This window comes from Leptosomus discolor, chromosome Z (genome assembly GCF_034619465.1).
Source record: "Leptosomus discolor isolate bLepDis1 chromosome Z, bLepDis1.hap2, whole genome shotgun sequence".
Taxonomy (NCBI): Eukaryota; Metazoa; Chordata; class Aves; order Leptosomiformes; family Leptosomidae; genus Leptosomus; species Leptosomus discolor.
In genome coordinates, this window is record NC_141419.1 from 6,597,769 (window position 1) to 6,613,534 (window position 15,766).

A 15,766-nucleotide genomic window follows, 5' to 3' on the forward strand; every position below is an offset into this window, starting at 1 on the left:
CCATGGCACCACCCCAGCAGGAGGAAAACGCTGTATTATGTACTTCAGTTTTTCATTGGTTAGGAGTGCTTCTCTTCCACATGCTTGCCACACTACGGAGCAGGATTCAACGACCTGCCCCAGTGCCCCAAGCACTTCCTGTGTCCCCATCTACAGCCTCGCTGGTGGCAGTTTCCCCAAATCCACCCGTAGCACCTCGTGCTGAACAGATCACTTACCGAGTACACGCTGAAATAAAACAGAAGTCATTTATAACAAAATTTAAATATTTTATTTAAAAAAATATGTTCCTGGCTCCTCTTCACTGCACTCCATCCTCTTCTGCAAGTGTAAAGCACAGAATTAGCACCTACATTAACGATGCCAGCAGCCATCACGCACAACAGAAAGGGATGCAGGGCATCACAACAGGCCACGGGCCTGTCAAACGCTCTCTAGGATCGCCAGTTCTCATGTCAGACTTGAGATTAAACAAACAGCATTCGCATCTTCATCTACTTCATAGATTTCCAAGATCTGAAATGGCTTTATGTTTTACTATCCCAGAAACAAGAGCAGCCGTGACACATCACACACGACTCAACAGGAATTCCCCCACTGAATCTCACTGGCTTCAGGCCTTACAGGCTCGTGGTGGCAGATCTAAGCTGTTACTTACCCACCGCTCGTGAGTTAAGGTACTGTGCACGTTCGTCGTCACACAAGATTTTAAATATCTGAAGTTCCCCCTTGCAGTTTAAGTGGTAAATTAGAGGAACAAGTTCATTCCAGCTCTGCAAGCTACTGTATTTCCCTAAATCGCTCTCTGCTGGTGCTCCTGTACACACCGATTTATATTCCAGGTTATTTTGAAAGTTCAACGCTCACCAAGTAGCTTTAACAACATCTAGTCGCATTAACATTTGAGAGGCAGCTGCTGTATTGTTCCCCTTTTTCCTTGCTGACAATCTCCCACCCCACTCACTGCAGCGTGAATGCCAAGTGGTTATTTGTGTTTGACCGCCCAGAGCATTCAGAAGACAGAGGTTATCTGATGCTGCAGGGCTGAAAAAGCCTCAAACAATGGTTATATCTTGGCTCTACGAAAGAAAGATTCAGAAATTTTATATAAAATCGAGAGTAATCAAGGGCAAATTTCAGGCAGGAACTACACAACGCATCAGAGGGTCATGCGCTACAGAGCTCCCACCGCAGTGTCAGGACAGCAGCTACTTACTTGTTCACCTGCGGCCTTGGTCCCTCCACGTATCACCGGGCATCGCGCTGGATGTGCTCATGCTCAGCTCCTGAGCTGGAAAAATATTCGCAAGTTATATTCGCAAGTTATACCCACAGTGGTTTTTGAAATCTTTTGTACAAACCCACGTCTAGAAAAGTATTTTTAACCACTGCTGTCAAGACATCAAGCCCAGATGAGTCTGGGTGCTTCACCCCACAGCTCGACAGCGGGAACAAGTTCTACCCGAGACATTCCATGTATTCACTCGTACCGATTTCTCAATCTTCACCAATTCAAAGACACCCAGTGACCGAACATCAAGTGTCCAAAAGCCTTACTATTTCACCCGTTCCGAACAAGACTAGAAGTTATGCTTACTTCCCATGGATGAGCACTCCGGTTTCACTCAGCTTTCATCTTCACCTAAAGGATAACAACCAAAGTTATTATAGTAACACACAGAAAATTCTGACCATTTCAAAACTAACTTAAAAATAAAGTTTTAACATACATGGACTGATTAGTTACAAGGGGGAATTTACAAATTATTCCAAAATATTAAGTGGAAGAGTAAGGGGCAGAAATAGGCTACCCTAAACACTTGTAAAGAGATGAAGGAGTATGCAGGTAGCTGACTGCAGAACTGCACCTTGTCTGAGCACAAACCGTAAATCACCAGTCTGAGTACAATGAGGTTTGATTGCAGCCAGAGGTATACTATCCCTTATGTGAAGGCATTCACAATTTTGTCAAGCTACTCCAACTATTTTACCCTAGTTGGTCTCCTGCAGTAATGCCCTCTTTCTTCCCCTTCGTGAAGGAGTGCAATGTCCCTGGCTCCTAGCAGCCCTCGGGTGCAATAGTCCTAGAAGTGCTTCGAAAGCCGAAGGAAGACACTAGCACTGTCAGTCGACTGCTTTTATGCTCGGCAACAGATTCTGAAGTCCCACCCTGTCACTACAGCTAAGTTGAGGGCAAACTGCAATGGTCAGCAGCCGGGGATGCAGTACAGGGTTCTGTGCACACCTCCAGTGGGGAGGCAAACCATGGTCCCAAAGGGAACTAACCAGGCCGGGCAAAGCTCAAGTTTAGTCTCAAACCCACCACCTGGGTTTTATCATGGCCCTCAGGAGCAGAGGTATAGTATGCACGTTTTGTTTTCTATGCCATAGCAACAAACACCATGCATAAGGGATACTATATCTTTGTGCATCCTTTTAACACTCCAGATTCACTTATAGCCACACTCCTCCCAGCCCTCCCCAGTTAGCTCTTCAGTACTGGTGTTCAGAAGCAACATTTATAGAGATGGGGTATTCACAGACCACTGCGGGATTGCACAGCCAAGTCCTAACGTGTCAATCATTATCTAGCAGCAATGACAGAGGTGGGAGAAGGCCAATCCTCCCTTTTATTTTTTTTTTTCCTTTTCCAGTAAGCAGCTATTTAACAGCCCCACTAGCTGGTATGGAGAGAAAAAAATCTGAAGCTAATTAGCAGATTCCAAACTTGCTAGTAGTGGAAGAAGCCAAGTCAGTACCCAGAACAGCATACTTTTTATGCAGCCTTTCCAACATGCTTAGCCTCATTTAACATAATGGAACAAAACACTGGCCCTCCTGATCATGTCACTGCAGCTGGCAATGATTAACAGAGACATGCAACCCCATTACTGCTCGAGTCCTAAAACTACTCACAGGCCTCAGTGTTTAGCTATGGGGAGAACTGCAAGCAAATCAACACTTTGTATGCTTAATGTTACAGTAAAGCCCCCATACACGCTATGCTGTGCTCTCTCCTGACAGCACCAGTATCTGGATCTGAGGGCCTAGCAGGTACGCAAATGTATTCTGACACCACACTTCTGAGCTTCAGGTAAGCCTTTGAGAAAAAGTGTATTTCACACACAGATAAAACCAAGATGAAACACAATGCAAGCACTTTAATGTCATTACTTGTACCCACTTGTTACAGACTGACTTAGAGCAGACACGACTATTTGCTTTTAAGTTAGCTACCACACCAAGTTTCAATACTGCAGACAGTCAGAGCTGGTATGAGACCCATGGTTCACTCACAAATTGCTTGCTCCAAGAGTGTCAAAAACCTGCTAGTTCAAGTACGTAGAACGAGGCAGATGTGCCAATAACCCCTCCACGACATTCCTGCAGGTCAGTCAAGTATCCAGAGCACACTGGAAAAACTAGTCAGATCTGAGCACTGGTTTAAAGATTAATAATTCAGTTTTTGCATACTGCCATCAGTTTTGCTACTGAATTCTAGTCACAGGTAAGAGTAAGCCATCATGAAAAGCCAAGCTGACTTTGTGACAAGTGGTGTCACTGCTTCACTAGCTATAGAGTTCGGCTACACTCACTGTGGTGTAACCAAAGACCTGCTGTTACGATCCCAAGGTGCAGCTGCTACTTCAGGCTTCCAACGGAACAGGAGAAGACAGAGCAGAGGGCAAGGCTATCCAGCAGATCCCCTGCTCACCAGCAAGAGTCTTGCCTGGAAGATAACTAAGAAGGGTCCAAATGTGACAACAGTCCCAGAAACTGGTACGCAAAGCAGAACTTTGCAGAACAAGCAGGAAAACACGTTACAACACCTCTGAAATAAACTGGACATCAGACAAGAGCTAGATCATGTGCTGAAACAGGGACCTTGGAGACTCAGGTTCAAGAGCTAATGCAAAAGAGCTGGAGATCAGCATGTCTGGATGTCTGGAAATGTGAGCATGTTAATCCTGCAACACCACATTCGGTATTTCTAGTAATGAAGAGTTTAGAATTACATCCCCAAGGCTGATGAAAAATGAAATTGAGCATTGCACTACTAAGATGAGTCTATGAGGCAGAAATACAGAATCTCATCACTGTCAATTAAAGGCAGAGGAATGCATTATGCTTGTCAATCAAAGATAAAAGACAACTGAAATGTCCAATAAGCTCTATGAAAACTACTCACGGGGATATTCATTCAAGCACTCATTTGTACGTCCTCAAAAGTATTCCACATCAGTCTCAAAGCTGACTGTATTAGCAAGCTCCAAGTGCCTATCCCACAGTGCACACCGGGCTAGAGCAGTGATTACTAACGCATTGCCTACTGAGCCAAGACTCTATAAAGGGATGCGCTGCAGATGGGCTATTTTGTCACCACTACAAAAAGTTTAAACAGTCCTTTTCTAGGCACTGACAGCACCTAGTTGACTAGTTAAATGAGTTTAAGATCACATTCCCCTCTTCCCCAACAGAGATCATCTAAGATATCTTCGTTACATCGGAACTAAGAAAAATCCACACAAGCCGAGTCGTATGTACAAAGGAATCGGGTCTGAAAATACTTATCTAAGAATCACAGTAAGTTGCTTATTGACTCTGAACAAGACAAAGCTTAAAACCGAAAACCACGCGGCTTTGATGCAAGCTTAACATACAGGTATGAAGAGTGCTGCACTGTAATTCCACAGTCAGAAGTGTGATGTCAGAATACCCACAGTATAAGATTACATAGAAAGTCACCAAGTTATATTATATTGCTTGTTACCTACCTGTACGCAGTCGGCAATGAGAATCTTGGAGCAAGCAGGAATACTACATCCGGGTCCTAATGTCCATTGCCATTTGTGGTACTACGTTCCTCACAGTTATGAACTGCAGAAATGCTGGCTAAGTGCAGTTATGTAGCAGGCCACTAGTTTTAAGTGTAAATTGCAGTCTCAAACTCCAGCAAAAACTTGCTGCCACAGTAAATGGTTGCCAAGGAGAAGCCAAGAATTTTTCTACCACAAAAATACCACAAAATCTCAAAAGCAGTTTCAGTTTCTCATCAGCTGTATAAATGATTAGTGTAATGTGTCTACACCAGAAGGTAAGATTATTCTGTATTCATTTCTGAGAAAGCGTGAAGATATATGTATAACGATACCAGTTTCTACGTGCTGCAGTTTTTAGAGATCCAAGTGTCAAAATGGGCTCAATTTTGATAAAGCAAGCTAAATTGCAACAGCCAATGTCCTCCAAGTCCAGTACAAAAATGTGTCAAGTGATCCAGACCATCCAAAAACAGGTCTGACCAACGAAGCACTCTTCTAAATGGTTTTAAAGATTCAATTATATACATCTGATTTTAGGAAAAAAAGTCCAAAACCTCATAGGAACAGATCAAAGGAACATAACTTTCTCACCTCCCACATTTAGCAACTTTATCAGATTTTAAAGTTGATGTATTTGCCAGCTTTTAAGACACCACCTTTGAAAGGTCTTGAAAAGAAGTTGGCTAGTTTATGCCTGTTTAATACATGCAACTCAAAGCAGAACTTGTTTTAGAAATTCTGCTTATGCAGCTACAACAAAGCTAGATTTAACCAAACTTTCAGATGTTTTGAAAACTGCCAAATCTTTCAATATCTTTACTAATCAAGGTTTTGCAACTCAGCTATTTTTAAACACCTAGCAACAGTAGCTTACGTACAAAACAGGGGTACCAAAAGACCACCTCTGTAAGGTAACAAGGACATCAGCATCCTTCACTCCTCCAAGTTACATGACTACAAAAGAATATACTTTAGGATATGCACCAGCATCTCTTTAATACAGAATGACATGTAATCTGAAAAATAAACTGAAAAAAATTAATTTAATGTTTACGTTCAGAATTCCCCATCTCAGACACCTTCACCTTTTGTGGGTGTCCCATGAACACCCTCCAGCAAACATATGCATTATTTAATACTACTTCAATAAAGCACATTGCATCGGTACTGCTGATTTTTAAACTAAGTGTCCAATACAAGTAACTCCCAAATACTTGGTCCGCAGTTTAGGAACTGCCAATTCAGAATTTCCTGAATAGCAATTCATTGTTGTGGCATGTCATCAACCCCCAAACTTTTCTGGGAAAATACGAAGCGTTCACCAAACAAGCTGTGTTGCTATTTAGTGTGCTTAATATCCCAAGCCAGTGTTATCTGGTATCAGCATTTCACAACATGCTATTTTTTCATTTAAGGAGTAACAGCACTTATGGTGAGTACTTCAAGAGGGACCATCTGCACTCTAACATACTGCAATCTGACATTGAAGTTTTAACCGCAGAGAAAATTTAGCATAGAATTTAGAACTGGCCAATGCTTCGCACGAGGAATGGAAAGATCTTTGGAAGATTAAAGTTACTCACAGAATGCTCAGTAGTTGGGGAATCGTGTGAAGGTACAGCCAAAATAAGTTTACCTACTTTGTGCCAAGCAGGTTGATGTATCCTGCATTAACACCAAGGTATTTTACACTGGGAAGTCACGTTCCCAGCTTATCTGGTACAGTGTAATAATAAGCAAAGCAACTACCTCATCAATGAGTCCAGAATGCTTTGAAATTCTTCTGGGGCTTAACAAAATGAACAACAAGCTAACGAATTCATCAAGTCTTCTACAAAAGAACCTTAAAGGGAGTTTATTGGTACTGTGAAGTATTAACTATTAAACTCCAGATTAAGATACTACTTTTGATGCATTATCTCCAAACATCAATAATAGAAGAGCGATAACCATCATGCAAGCAAGCTAATTTCTGTATTTTACATACAGGTTTTTAGGATTTGCCCACCAGCTACACGATTTAAGAACAGTTCCTGCAGTCCCCGTAATACAAATGATTGTATTCTGAACTATGCAAATTAGTCCACTCAATTAGCATGAGGACATAAGCAAGTTAACCTTAATCACTCAGTAAAACTTCTGGTCTTTTTGCCAAGCAATTTCAGGTAGGTATACAATACGGAGCAAGGCCAGATCCTGTAATCTCAGACAGCTTAAGAGCACATAAATATCACATTAACAATCCTTTAGTTAGGACGTCAGCCAATACAAGTCATTCTATGAATTTATTTTAAAATAACCATTGCTATAGTCTTCTGCTTAAAGTCTTTAAAAGACTCCACGCAGTAACTGCCGAGGTGGTAAGCGCTACCATCCCACCACCCATTATCCAGAGCTAAAATAGGAAATTCGTTACATACTGCACTGCTTGCAGTGTAGCTTTAATTATCGTATCTTACAGCACTTGCGAGATTTCCATTTGCTTCCTTATTGCAGCACAATTAATGCTCAAAAAATCTGCACCTACTGGAACGTCAGGCTACGTCTGACCCAATATTAGACTAGAGGCATTACAGGAAGAGATCTCTCTTCACTGCTGTTCCACACCCTGGTCTAGTTTGACCGCTGCTCAAGACTCTTGGTTTACTGCGGAAGGTGTGGTATTTAGCCTCGTACGTTTAACCACGAATGGCAAGAAGAGTTACTACATTTAGTTTTCTATTTATTTGAAGCACAGTAAAAAAAAGTTGGTACACTTTGGGAATTCAGTGGCACAAGGTACACTGCCATCAAGTTAGGGACGTTATACATCAAAAAAACCAGCTAAATTTGTTTTGAAACACTGCATTACATAATTAAATTGTACTCGCCCAAACAGACCACTTACAAATATTAGGTCAGTAAGTTTCTAACATCCATAAAAACGTAGCTTTCTTACTAAAATGCAAGAATTAAAAAGTTGGTGTCTAAACAAGACAGACAAAAACAAACTGGAATGAAACTACAGGTCACATCTAAAATCGGGGCTTTTTGTTTGGGCCTTCATATTCTTCTCTCCCTCTACCATATCCTGTTGGTGTTCCAGGCCCCATTCCTCTAGGACCCTGGCCACCCACAGGCCCCGCACCTCCCTGCCCAAAGCGTTCAGGACGCTATTGGAACAGAATTAACAGTTCATTATATGTAGTTGATGTCCATGTGTGTTAAGTATATATTTTTAGAAGGTTCCGTAGTCAAGGTTCGTCGATACAATCACCATTGAGCCGATCCACAGGTACCGGGAACATAGAAAGGAAAAAAGGGTAATTTAAAAATTAGTTTATTGTAATACATGCCTTGAGGTATGTTCCCACTTGATGCATTCTCATACATCTGTTACAAAGAACAGATCCTCCCTGCAGTGCTAGAAATGTAAGCATTAGTGCAGATGTGAATTAACAACTTTTCCAAATGAGCTCTAGCAATTTTCAACCAAGTTAATGCAAACAGCTTGCAAACTTCTCACCTTTAGTGCAGTAAAAGCTTAGATTACACCACTGTCATTTCCAAGTAAGCCTAGCCAGAGAACGAATCTTCAGTTCACTGAAGTATGAGCTGACATTCATAAAATGTCGTTGTAAACAGAATGCCTACTCACCAGTTAATGGCATGTGCTGCAATAGAGACCATGTGCTTTTCAAGATGGGGTTAAGACTACGGTCTGCTGACTAAACTGCAGAGGCCTTAGGCAGTAACCAAAACTGATTGTGAGCACTACTGGATTGCAAGAAGAAAAAAAAAAATGTGAAAAAAGCTAGTGACCAGCGATTTACCTAACCAACGCAATTGCTCGATCAAAAGACTTGCATTTGTTAAAATCCCACGTACTCCGGAACTGCTGCTGTATAATATGCAAAACGTGTTCAAAGAGCTACAATTTATTCCATGTTCCCAGTTAGAACTATGCACAAAGGGGCGTGTGCATCCAGTCAGTATCTCCCTTCCCACCCCACCTTCACCACAAGCTCTTGGAAAATTCACAACTTCACAGCGTTGAAAGGTTTCACACCAAGATGTAAAAGCTAAATTACCCTGCAATAAAGCAGAGGCTTCAGGTGTTTACTAGTACCTCCAGTTGCACGTACTTCAGTTACTGTATCAGTAGGTGTGATCAGCATTCAACCTACAGAACTGACACATTATAAAGTCAAAGATAGCTTTAAACTTTCATTTCAAGCAAGTTTTCCACTACAGAGTAACAGAACAATGGTAGGTTGGTTGTTACAAAAGGTACCTGCAACTGAAAGTTCAACACTTCTAAGTTCTTGACTTCTGAAAGTTATTCTCAATCCTTCCAAGAAAGGAATTTCAGGAAGATTACCTAGGTTCCTTCTGCCTAATTCATGGCAGCTTAAGCTTATCTCCAGTTCTGTTCAAAAGGTATCAGCCCAGTAACTGTGACAGCACGGTGTGGCAGAGATCCCCATCCTAAGAAACTCAAGGCATTTAAACCATCTTACTGTCACACCTTTTGACCATATCACGTTTTCAAGTGTTACACAAGTTCAGCATGCACCTGTACCATGAATTTCAGGAGGAAAAAAAACATACACAGCATTCACCACAGACTGCCTAACTGTTCACGAGAAACTTAGGAACTGCTTAAATATCAGTAGATTAGACAGATACATTAAGGCCAACAGCACTGTCTACTGAATCAACGATGCTCTGCACCGTTATCATTCCAAAGATATGGTTTCCAAAAAAACAGATGATACTTGACAAGCTACTATGGCAGCTCACCACGTTAAGCCAGAGGCCTAAACCCACCCAAAAATCATTTAGCTCAGCTTGTGCTACAGAGTGTACATCCCTTCAGGAGGGTGAAAGCACACTAATATCACCACCTAAACCACCACAGATTTCCATCCTACCCATTAAGCATTTCTTCACTCTACATCCGTATTGCTTCAGTGTGATAACACCAAGCAGGCTCAAAGCCCATTCACACACATAGTGTGTGCCAAAAACAGTACCGTCGAGATACGCTGTAGCGTTAAACTCTTCCTATATAGTCATGCCCCACAGGGGAAAACAAGAACAGGCTAACATTCCTTTGTGAGATAGGAACCACAAAATAGCTACAGTCAAGGATCACTGAACATGCCTAAAGCTAAAAAACAGCATTTCTGCTCTTCTACAGCAAACATCAGCATACAGAATAAGTGATATGCTGTTTACCATTACGTTAATCTGCTGCTTAACTAGACATGAGAGCAGATTTTTGAATTAACAGCATACCCATACCAACATGCATCAATCCTAACTAGGCTTGGAAGGGCCAAAATAAATGCAACGTTACACATCAGAAAGGAGAACAAAAATCTCTCTTGCCCATACAGAATGTCAAATTACTGAAAAGCTACTACATTATATTCTTTAGTTACAAAATTTGTCAGATTCTCTAGAATTTATAAAAAATCCTTCCAAGCCTAACAGTGACGCAGAATTTCCGAAGTCCAATAAAGTCAGAGTTAATTGCAAATATGCTGAACAGCACATTTGAATTCACTTACAAACAACTTCCGACTGTGTAAGCTACCATAACGGTTAAGAACTAATCTAGTACTACACACTGCCACACTAGTCTTCACGTTAAATACCTGACAAGAAAGTCAGCAGTTAACAGTGAAATTTACCCAGCCATCCGAACGCTGGTAGAGAACTCAACTCCCAACCACAACATTTCCCTTGTGCTACACTAAAGCCACCACAGGATACATTACCATGTCACTTCCCATCATAGAACCACTCATGGCTGCTTGGCCAACTCCTGGATTAGCTTCATAACCTATGCCGCCACCACCTCCGAGAGGTGGGAATTTCTGGGCTGCAGAAGCATAAGGATCTAAGAAAGAGAAATATATAATCATATTCTGACAATTTCTAAGTTAACCACATAAAGTAATTATTTAAAAATTCTTTACCTCCCATGTTCATTGTGGTGGCACCACCCATTCTCATGTCTCTCTCCCTCTGCACAGAAGAAACAACTTTTAGCATGGGTAGGTAATCAACTCCTGCAATCCGTATCTTTCAGGAGATAAAGCACATGTACAGCCAAGTACTACCCCTACACAAGACATCACATTATCTAACCTAAAGGAAGCAAAATGGATCAGTCTTGAAAATACATCAAAAAACTGCTGAACATGGTAACGTATCCAAAAAACATCACAATTTCACTTACTGGATCCATGTAACCCATTCTACTATAATTCTCTTCCCTCTGTCTTCTCATTTGTTCCTCCATCTCCCGCTGACGTATCATCATTTCCTCTTCCCGCCTGCGACGCTCCTCCTCCTGCCTGATCATCCCAAAGCAGACTGTTAAACCCCAGGAGTGTGACATGTTCACTCATTAACACCACTTGCACGAGCAATTTAAAAGGCACCAAATGACTGCACTTCAGCAAAAAAGATACCGCAAGATGCTCAAATACTCAAGGAAAAACTTACACTGCAGTTCAATTTCTCATACACAAACTGAAGCAGCAATGGTGTTTCTTGAAAAATAAAAACTTTCATTTGTAAGTCATTGTAAAAAAAAAAAAACACAACAAAAACAACAAATGCAACACTGGAAAAAATCCCATGAAAGCCAAACCCACCTCAGCTGAATTTCCTTGCGTTTCTGCATTTCTTGATTATGGAGTTCTTCCATACGTCTCAGTTCTTCCTGACGCCTCATAAGGTCTGCAGAAATGAAGCTCATCAGCTGCCATTTCACAAATTCATGTCAGATTTAGACTCAGATTTGAATTAGATCAACCTCATCTGCACTATGGCAGACAGCTACCTCCTGAGCATCATTATTCTTAAGACTTCATTTAAATAAAAACTGAAAAACTACCAGTTGCTCTTTAAGCCTGAAATTTTCAAGTTATCAGTAGGAAGCATGAATTTATTCATGAAACCATTAAATAGCCATACATCTAAGCTGGCATTTAAAGCAAAAAGGCATTAGATACAGAATTCAGAGCTGAATACCTTGACGCAAGAGGTTTGCCTGATGCTCATGATAAGCATCTTCCATCTCACTTTCAAGTTTGTCCTTGGCATCTTTCATGTTTTTTGCCACTTGCTCTCTCTGCTGTTTTTCCATTTCATCTAAAGATTTCCACCTCTGGGAATATTCAAATTCAAAACTGCCAGGCTGAGCGAAACGGGGAGGAGTCTCTCTTTCCCTGCAGAAAGGGAGATGCTCGTTCAGACTGGGTAAGCCTGGCAACTGAAGGTCAGTAAAAGATCACAAGCAGAACAGCACAATTACCAGGGAACAAAGAGCCCTGAAAATACCACCTCACAGCTACGTGACAGAAAACTTGCTGCGACAGGATGCTGGTAACAGTGTTGCGTTTTACACCCTTAAACAGCAGCATGTAATATAAATTCTACATCTACCATAGCAAATATGGAGACTCCTGAGCTATCACATCCAAGCCGATCTTCCCACTTAAGAGTTCCACTGTATGTTTATCTTGTTCTTAACTCCTTTAGACACTCCACTGCTGGCAACTGCCAGGGGCAAAATCCTCAACCAACGCAGGCCTTTGCCCAAGCACGTACAGCTGCTCAAAACAGCACACAGAGAGATGGACTTTTTCAGTGCCGACTTACCCAAAGCCGTATGTGTCAAAGGCAAGTAATAATCTTCACTTAAATGGTTTTCAAAATGCCTGAGGGCCAACAGTTTCTTTTATCACATAAAGAAACTGGATTCTAAGATTCAGCAATTAATGGAATAAAACTAGGAAAGTTCAAAAGCTTTCCATTCATCAACCATGTAAAGGACTTCAACATTTTAGGAACAGTGTACTAATCTACACTGTTTTCAAAGACACTGCCTCTGAATTCTTTGTAGTTTTTCATCAAAGCAAGTAATTTTGGACACTTTCTCACAGAAGCAAGACTGACTGGATCTCCCCCCTGAACTCCCTTTTGTGATCTGGGAAAATACAACACTTATACAGCAAACAGGTTTAATATACAGATCCTAACCTAAAATTGCTACTTAGGAAGACTTTTATAGACTCTTATCTACTCTCTTATGCCCAGTGGTCAGCTCCACAAGGCACATCTGTAGGCAATCGGATTTTATTAATTATTGAATCAGTTAAATTTTTTCTTCATTTCTCATTTCATACCAATAAACATCACTTTGCAAGTTCCCTACGGGACCATCAACATGAGATACACCTTGGGATGACAGTTCTCAACAACAGGATGAACAAACAGTTGAAGTCTGATTTTCAAGAGTTTCTACATGTACCAAAACCCACCCGTTATTTGGTTGCTACTTAGGCTTTACTGTTTCTTTGTGATACAATGCCAAAGACTGCCTGTGTCATGCTTATGAACACACTAAGCAAATCAGTATGCCACATGACCTAAAAACTACTATCAAAAAACCAAGAACTGAAAATATTACTCAAAATTCAAAGCCTGTCTCTGAAAAATTACTCCATCTCCTTCGGAGTCTGGAACAACACTATGCACACCATCTGTATACTCCTTATACCAAAAGACAGTGCCTACTTTTGATACATCGGATTCTTCTGAGCAAGCTTTTCTGGAAGACCATCTTCATCATCCAGCTGTTCCAACGGTTCCACAATAACTGGCCTAGGAGTGCTGAACAAAAAAAAACCTCAATTTACTTTTCCATAAAAATTTCCACTCTGAAAAAAGCTGACAATTTTATTCAGCTTAAAACTAATAATCCTAAGCAGCAAAATACTTACGTTGTCAACAAAAACACTCCTTCAGTACACCGTTCAAATGCTTTTCTCGCAGCTGGCTTTGATGCAAATTCAACAATGCCTTTTCCTGTCGATCTACCTCTATCATCTACAATCACAACAGCTCTTTCCACTGGACCAAACTGGGAAAAAGCTTCCTCCAGCAACTCGTTGGACACATAGGGTGAAAGATTGCGCACTGAAAGAGCAGCAGCATGTGTGGCAAACCGAACACGAAGCTGTCGACCCCTCATGGGGGTATCATCCAGTTCTGCCTTCGCAATCTCTGCAAGAGCTCTAGATTCCTGAGGAAAGTTTAAAAGCCGGCTTTAGATAAGCTACAAGTTACTATTTCGTGACAATTAAATAGATGGACGTATAGTATGAAAGCCTACCAATTTAATGAATCCAAAGCCTTTCCCCTTGTTGATAAAAACCTCTCCTGGCTCCCCATATTTGGCGAACAGTCTTTTAAAGTCTTCGTCTGTTATATCAGCAGGCAAATTCCCAACAAACAAGCGGCAACGCTGAGTATAGGTCTTCTCCCCGGGTCGCCTCAGAAGAGAGAGGTTTGCTTTAAAACCCTACAAAGAAGCAGACCAGTTCGAGCCATCACTGCCTGAAGCCCTGCCGCCTGCACCGCCATGCTGCGGCCTTCTCCCGCCAGGAAGCCCAGAAGCGCCTCCAAGGCACCGCAACCGAATACAAACCCACGCCGCCACAGACCCTCCGGCTGCCGTCGGGAGCTGCCTAGGCACCTAGGGAACACGCACGTCACGTTCAGGCGTCCCCGCAGCCCGGCTCCGCTCGCCGCCGCCCCTCTCGACTCGCCCTCTCCCGGGCCCCCCGCCCCCGCGCTCCTCCCCTCAAGATGGCGGCGAGGGCGCGCGGAACCGCCGTTCCCGGCCGCCGCCGCCGCCATCTTGTGGCTCAGAGGAGGGGGGCCATGACTCACCTCGTCCGAGAGCTTCTCGCCGCCGCCGCCGCCGCCACCGGCCGAGCCCTGCTGTGAAGAGAGGCTCTGCTGTCCCTGGTGCTGCTGCCCGCGACCCCGCGGCTCTCCGCCGGGCCCTCCGCGGTGCCCCGGTCCGCCCTTGTGCGGCCCGCCGGGCCCCTGCTGGGGGCCGCCCGGTCCCTTGGGCCCACCGCCGGGCGACTGTCCTTGTCCTTTCTTAGGGCCGCCGGCTGGGGTGGGGCTGGGGCTCGGCTTGGGCTGCGGCTGCCCCCCCGGGCCGGAGGGAGCCGAGGAGGGCGTCGACACCGGGGTCTGCTGCTGCGGCGGCTGCCCCGCTGGCAGCGCGGACGGCGGAGGCGCTCCGGGGCCGCTCTGACTGCCGGCAGAGCCCGCCGTGGTGGCGGCAGCTGAAGAGGACGAAGAAGGCGGAGCAGACGTCGACGCGGGCGGCTTCGGAGGCTCGGGCTTCGGGCCTCCGCCCGGCGGGCCGCCCGGGCCCTGCGGGCCGCCCCCCATCGGGCCGCGGTTCTGGCCCATGCCCATGCCGGGCGGCGGAGAGCGGAAATCGTGGTTGGGGCCGCCGCGGCCACCACCGCCACCGCGCCGGTGGAAGCCGCCTCCACCGCCGCCACGGCTACGGAACCGATCCCGCGACATGGTGGTGGTGGAAGAAGGAGGACGAGGAGAAGAGGTGCTCCGGCCGCGACCGCTGCTCCTCAGACCCCGCTGCTCAAAATGGCGGCGAGCTGAACGGCCTCGCCGCCGCCTTTGTCCGCCACTAATATAGTTTCCCCGCCCCCGGAAGCCACCCCCTCCTCCCCGCTAGCCAACCACTGGCCTCGACGGCGATAACCGGTGGCTGAATTCACCAATAGCATTTCCTTATTCCGCTAACTCTTTGATCTCATTGGCAAGGAACCTGCCCTCTACCGATTGGCTCATTTGACGGCCGACGTCGGCACGGGATGATCCGTTAACCTCCTGTGCGCTGATTGGTCAGTTTGATCGGCGGGAGGCGAAGTCACGACAGAAGCTCGGCTTCCGATTGGCTGCCTGGCGTGTCAATCGGACGGGAGCCCGCCGGCCCGGCCGCCGGCCCGGGGCAGCCACGCGTTGCGTGGACCGCGGCCCTCGGCCCAGCCCCGCGGCCAGGACAGGGCGGCTCCGGGCGGCCGCCGGCTCCGGGAGCAGGGCCGCGGGGCCTTGTGGCT

The 15,766-nt window shown here is 44.4% G+C and overlaps 1 protein-coding gene across 3 annotated transcripts; it reads right to left on the reverse strand.

Annotated features, from left to right (window-relative positions):
• Positions 1 to 254: 254 nt before the first annotated feature.
• On the reverse strand, positions 255 to 15,212 carry SFPQ (splicing factor proline and glutamine rich). Of its 3 annotated transcripts, XR_015184065.1 has the most exons (12): positions 14,556 to 15,212; positions 13,996 to 14,184; positions 13,604 to 13,905; positions 13,398 to 13,493; positions 11,850 to 12,046; positions 11,471 to 11,555; positions 11,050 to 11,167; positions 10,787 to 10,835; positions 10,586 to 10,707; positions 1,598 to 1,642; positions 1,217 to 1,291; positions 255 to 321 (listed from the first exon to the last, which is right to left on the reverse strand). XR_015184065.1 is itself a non-coding variant. In XM_086480364.1 (11 exons), the coding sequence occupies exons 1-10, from the start codon at positions 15,210 to 15,212 to the stop codon at positions 1,622 to 1,624; spliced, it is 1,836 nt and encodes a 611-aa protein (XP_086336490.1). In that variant the 3' UTR covers positions 255 to 1,291; positions 1,598 to 1,621. The 3 variants fall into 3 exon arrangements, 2 of the variants coding, with proteins under 2 accessions (XP_086336490.1, XP_086336488.1); XM_086480364.1 differs by having other exon boundaries at positions 255 to 1,291; XM_086480362.1 differs by lacking the exons at positions 255 to 321; positions 1,217 to 1,291; positions 1,598 to 1,642 and adding an exon at positions 6,643 to 7,972.
• Positions 15,213 to 15,766: the final 554 nt, after the last annotated feature.

Coding starts and splice junctions, on each gene's coding strand:
- SFPQ (XM_086480362.1), bottom strand. CDS start 15,212: ATGTCGCGGGATCGGTTCCGTAGCCGTGGCGGCGGTGGAGGCGGCTTC. Junction 13,494..13,603: donor GGAGTGTTTTTGTTGACAAC/GTAAGTATTTTG, acceptor TTTTTTGTTCAG/CACTCCTAGGCCAGTTATTG. Junction 12,047..13,397: donor AAGAATCCGATGTATCAAAA/GTAGGCACTGTC, acceptor CCCTTTCTGCAG/GGAAAGAGAGACTCCTCCCC.